Genomic DNA, 5,728 nt, shown 5'->3' with positions numbered 1-5,728 from the left:
ATCCTAATGTATAATAATGATATTTGTATTGAGAAGAAACCTGTTAATTTGACATATAAGTGCCACTGGTGACCATTTAAAAAAAGGATGTTTCTGTTAAATGACAAACAGGCAGAAATTTACCTTGGTGGGACAAGATAGTTTTTGGATATTTTTGCAAAGGGTGAGTTGCGTTACCCCAAAGCCGTACAGCATTACTGATAACAAGGTGCTAAATATCAGTAGAATACAAAGAAATGATTACCATCAAGATTATTGCAAAAGTTTCAAACGGTTTAACAAAATTAAGTTAAAATATCTTGTAAGGATAATATGTGTTCTTTGAATGGTGATTTAGATACATTATTCTGATTTTATCACATTTTCAAAGAAACTTTATTAAATTAATCATGGTTAAACTATTTGATAAAGTTATATAGAAAAGATAATACTCCCTTTTAATTTTATACATTTCTAGGGACATTAAGTAAAGATAAAAAGTTACATTTTTCAGCATATTTGTCTATTGTCTACTTGTTGAGGTAAGCAGATAATAGAATGAAGGATATTTTCTTTATGAACAGGAAATCTTTAATCTCTATTGAACTTAAATTGTTTTTAAGGAGCTTTTAAATTTTCTTTCTAGTTAGCCCTCCAGGACCCTGTCAGAGATCCTCTGAGCATCTTCAGCAAGCATATCAAGGAAAAGCTTCAAAAGGTTGTAGGTTGTGGCAGCTGAGAATGTCATTGACATTGGAATCCCAACAAGTGGGATAAATTTGGACACTTCCTCTGCTACTATTACTTTAGTTGCACCAGGGAGTTGAAGAATCACCTTTGTTATAAGCTCTTTTGTTATTTCTTTAGCAGCCAACTGAGACTTGAGGACAGCAATCAGTTCATCATATGATATACCTGTTCTGGCTGCAGTCCTCCTAAGAGATGAAATATCAAGCGCAAACGCAAATACATAATGGGTGACAGCACCAACTAGCAAGGACAAATCAACACCAACAGAAAGACCTGGGAGTGGGGCAGCTGCTACAACAGAAGATAGAGCAGTAAGAAACCATATTTGATACCGGAAAAACTTTTTTTTTTTTTCTATGATGCCTGGAAATATGCTAGGTGAGGCTAACAGCAGAGCATCTTTCCTGTGATCAGGAAGATCTCTCTGTAAGGTTTCTTGTAGCAGAGAGAAATCATACAGATGAATGTGATGGTTGGAAACCAGGAACACCTGCTGAGACTCAATTCCATGTTGCTTGAGACCTGTGTTTTAAACAAGACACATTATTATTAAAAGTTTCTGCAATTTTATCCATTTTATTTTTAAAATATAAAAAATATGGATTTCAAATCTCATTTAAACATGACTTAATGGGAAAAACTCACTTTTAACACAATCTTCTCTGATCTCTGCTAAAGTCTTCTGTTCGCTGAAGTTTTTCTTCCTTTGTTCATTTTGTAAATCAACGTCAACTTTGGAGCGAACAAAGTAAAATTTCTTCTTCATTTTGTCAATCTCTTTAGCAAGTTTAGCATCATTTTCTGTGAAGCGATCAGCTGAGATGATGATGAAGAGATCAAACTTATTGAATCCAAAAAGCTTCAAGTATTTTGAAGCTGGAAACTTAGTGGTTCCAATTCCAGGAAGATCACTAATGATGACATTGGGATAGTTTGGATGGGGATATTCTTTTACCTCCATGGTGGTTTCTTTAACACCAGTAGGAGAAGCATGATCATCATCGTCATCCACTCCTCTAAAGGCATTGACAAAGGATGATTTACCATTACCAGAACCTCCAGTGATTGCTATGTTTAGAGGAACTTTACTTTTGAATTCCAAATATTCTCTGAGTTTCTCTTCTGCAGTCTCAGTGTTGTTTCCCATTGCATTTTGTACTGCTTGAATTACTTCAGGATCTGCTTTAAGGTTTTCTCCCATGCTGGCCTGAAAAGAGAAAAGGTACATCATCAGAAAGGGGATCATTTCAACATAACTTTACAGGGGGAGTGGTGGCCTAGTGGTTAGAGAATTCTGCTGGGGTCCTAGAGATTCTGTGCTCAACTCCCACAGACTGCCACTCTGGGTCCCTAAGCAAGACCCTTAATCCCAGACTGCTCCCCAGGCCCCGCACAGTGGTAGCCCACTGCTCCTCAAGGAGATGGGTTAAATGCAGAAGTGAATTTATCCATTGTGAAATTAATAAAGTTCTTAAAAAAATATCATCACCTTAATAAGAATAATGGTTTTAATTACCAACCAAAGCTTGTATCTCAGCAACATCTCAGGGAATCATATGATATCCTTCCAAGTGGTAAATAGCTAGTAATTATATAGTTTTTCAGTTCAGGAGACTTGACCAAAGGACTTTACAGTACATCCAATCATTCACCCATTCAGGCACACATTGATGGTGTCCAGCCTCATTGTAGACACAGCTGGTCTTGGGCTCACTGACAGAAGCAAGGCTGCTGTATAGAGATGTCATAGGACCCTCTGACAATAGTAGCCATCTAGTACTGGGCAATTAGGGTGAGGTGTCTTGCGCAGGAACACAGTAACATTGAAATACCGGAGCTTGAATAGACAACCCTTCGATTGTAAGGCAAACTCATGCAACATCAACACCACTGTCAACCCAAAATAAGAAGATACAACTTTGAAAGAAATTAACAGTTCTGTTTCGAGAAGTCTTAATTTTTTTAAGCAGATGTAGTGTTACCTCTAATTCTGCAATAAAGTGCCCCCACAAACTGAATTGTACTTAATTGAATTTTTTGAAATTTCTACAATATAAAAACACAGCACTCGCTCATCTTTTCTTTTAATGTTGAGACCATATTACTTGATCGTCTAGGTTGATGTCTAGGTCGGGGGATTGAACACATAGAGATGCCATTATCCTGGGAAAATTAAAATCACTTTTCAACAATAAAAAATGTTTAATGCTTGGTTTTTTTATTCTAAACAGCAGCTATGAAAGTTACTGCAATGTTACTGCACTTTTAAAAAGAGAAAATTGAATGAAGGTTGGTGAAATCACATATATAAAGAAGGAAGTGAATGATGAAGACAATAAACAACAGCAAGTAATGCTACAGTTGACCGAGAACTACACCGTGAGTTCATAAACCAAATACTATGGAAGTTGCAGGCATATGTTAAGACACCATATTTGGAAGAAACTGCTGACACAAAGTAAAAAAGGTAAAGGAAAAAAAGAAAACCTCATATTAGTTGTTGATTACTTAGAACTTTAGAGCATGGGTCTTCAACGTTTTCCAGGACAAGGACCCCCAAACTGATGGCGAGATGGAGCGGGGTCCCCCTAACTATATATATTGAATGAAATTTTGTTATATCAAACTGGTCCTATAGTCACTCTATTACAGATGGAGTCATGTAATAAAAGTAATTTCTCCCTGGGATTATTAAAGTATTTCTGATTCTGATTCCTGGTTGATGGGACAGGTGTTGTGAATGAAACGGTGCCCAGCTTGAAAGAGCTCCTGTGTGTCGCTGAATGTGTGCATTGATGACTGAAAGACATCTTCTGCCTCCATTTATCTGTTTAATACAGAGTGTTTAATTCATGTTTATGTGTATTTAAAGACTTTTCAATTAGTGGAAAAATTGCAGGGGGGAATATAAAAAAAAGAGTGTTATCAACCAAAACTTTCACGACCCCCATGCAGTACCTCTGTGTACCCCCTACGGGTCACGGACCCCCTGTTGAAGACCTACGCTTTAGAGGTTCCAGAGAGGTTAAAGACTCTGATAAAGGAGAAAGAAGTGGTTTGAAAGCACACTAAAAGTCCATGCATTGCCGTCACGCTGGAGATTTAGATTTTTGAATGAGAATAAGAATCTGCTCTCGCTTTAGTTGATCCAATACCTCCCTTACACTAACTTTAATGATTAGGGTTGAAACACCAGATCAGCTTTCCCTGTGATAGTAATATAAAATAATATTCTAAATCTGATTAAATTAAACAGTTAAAACAGTTAATCATGTTACAGTTTTGCTTACCGGATTCAGATTTTTTTTTTTATTATTCTTGAAATCTTAGCTTTATTGAGGTTAAAAGTAAAACATCTCAATTACCAGCAAATAAAAGCTGATTGTTAATAATAAATAATTTCCTTATGCATTTCTACATGCATAATTCCTCATTAGGATAAGAGAACTATATAGAGTCAGTACTTACCATACTTAAATGTTCTCAGCAAACTGGAAATCAGACAGAAAATAAAACTTGGTAAATAAAAACTAGATCAAGCTAGGTAAGCTTAACTGAACAGCTTGATAGGAAACCTCCTATCCTTCAGCACAACAAAAATGCAACCATCAGAGCTTGGTCAAAGTTTGTTGAAGGACCCAATTGGAGAGTTGCAGGCAACAAGTTTATATTGTAGATTTATTGGAGGAGGTGGTACTATATATCTGGGAACAAAAAGGCGAGGCATATTTCCCTTTATTTTTTTCTAAACTTGATATACCAGTTTGGCCACTGTTGGTAGAAAAATTAACTAATCATTCAGATGATAACAAGTTACAGACTTCATTTCATGGAGATAGCTATGCAACCAGATTAGAAACTGTTTCTGTTATCATTATGTTTTTAAAAAGATATCCACTGAAATATGTGCTTTGGAAATGAAACTAGGAGTAAAACTACAATCTAAACTGCTTCATGTCATAAAGAGTTTAAACACAGTGTATGCCTTTATGACTTCAAATCTTTCCAGCAGAAATGTGAAACTATTTTGGGTTTTTTTGCAAGTCAAATACTGCATGTTTATCTAATACCCCAGAATCCTATTTTTTACTACGTTTTGAATATGTCGTGTATGGTTTTGTGAATGTTAATGCATTTAAACAACCAGCTTCCCCCTTTATATATTTTCTGAAGTCGTCTTTATCAGAATCTTAAATTTAAATTCCTCCCAACTCCAGAAGCATTATCTTTGTGTTGAGGTGTGAATTTAACAAAAAAATAATCACAATCCCCATTTAAAAGTACTTCTGCTCATAGTGAGTACCTGCTTTTTCTATAATAATTATTATGCTTTTTGAGTTTCTTCAGTAAAATAAGACTAAATGTTGTGCAAATATTGTTTTAAAGTAGATATTTTTGCAGTTTTGCAGTAAATTTTGTTCCTAGTTTTGGTTGTTTCAGATGCTATGTTGATGGAAGGCTTACATCCATTTTAGACTTAAAATCATAGCATGTCAGGAAAAACATTTTGATGAGAAATTTGCATTTCTTTCCAGCATAAAATACTACTAAAACTATAATCTAAACTGTTTCATGTCATGAAGAATTTAAACAGTGTATGCCTTTATGACTTTAAATCTCTCATGCAGAAATGTGAAACTATTTTGGGGTTATTTGCAAGTCAAATACTGCATGTTTATCTAATACCCCAGAATCCTATTTTTTACTACGTTTTGAATATGTCGTGTATGGTTTTGTGAATGTTGATGCATGAAAACAACCAGCTTCCTCGCCTTTATCAAAATGTTAAATTTAAATTCCTCCCAACTCCAGAAGGATTATCTTTGTGTTGAGGTGTGAATTTAACAAAAAAATAATTACATCCCCATTTAAAAGTACTTCTGCTCATAGTGAGTACCTGCTTTTTCTATAATAATTATTATGCTTTTTTAGTTTCCTCAGTAAAATAAGACTTAATGTTGTGTAAATATTGTTTTAAAGTAGATATTTTTGCAGTTTT

General features: G+C 35.0%; 1 protein-coding gene across 1 annotated transcript; it reads right to left on the bottom strand.

The window, feature by feature from the left end:
• Positions 1-625: 625 nt before the first annotated feature.
• On the bottom strand, positions 626-1,930 carry LOC107105246 (interferon-inducible GTPase 5-like). The gene is made up of 2 exons (XM_015405372.1): positions 1,375-1,930; positions 626-1,251 (listed from the first exon to the last, which is right to left on the bottom strand). The coding sequence occupies exons 1-2, from the start codon at positions 1,928-1,930 to the stop codon at positions 626-628; spliced, it is 1,182 nt and encodes a 393-aa protein (XP_015260858.1).
• Between the last annotated feature and the right edge of the window lie 3,798 nt (positions 1,931-5,728).

The sequence above is a fragment of the Cyprinodon variegatus genome, unplaced genomic scaffold (assembly GCF_000732505.1).
Source record: "Cyprinodon variegatus isolate N-32 unplaced genomic scaffold, C_variegatus-1.0 Scaffold2191, whole genome shotgun sequence".
NCBI lineage: Eukaryota > Metazoa > Chordata > Actinopteri > Cyprinodontiformes > Cyprinodontidae > Cyprinodon > Cyprinodon variegatus.
Note: the sequence above shows the minus strand (reverse complement) of the source record. Positions and strands in the feature narration are given on the sequence as shown.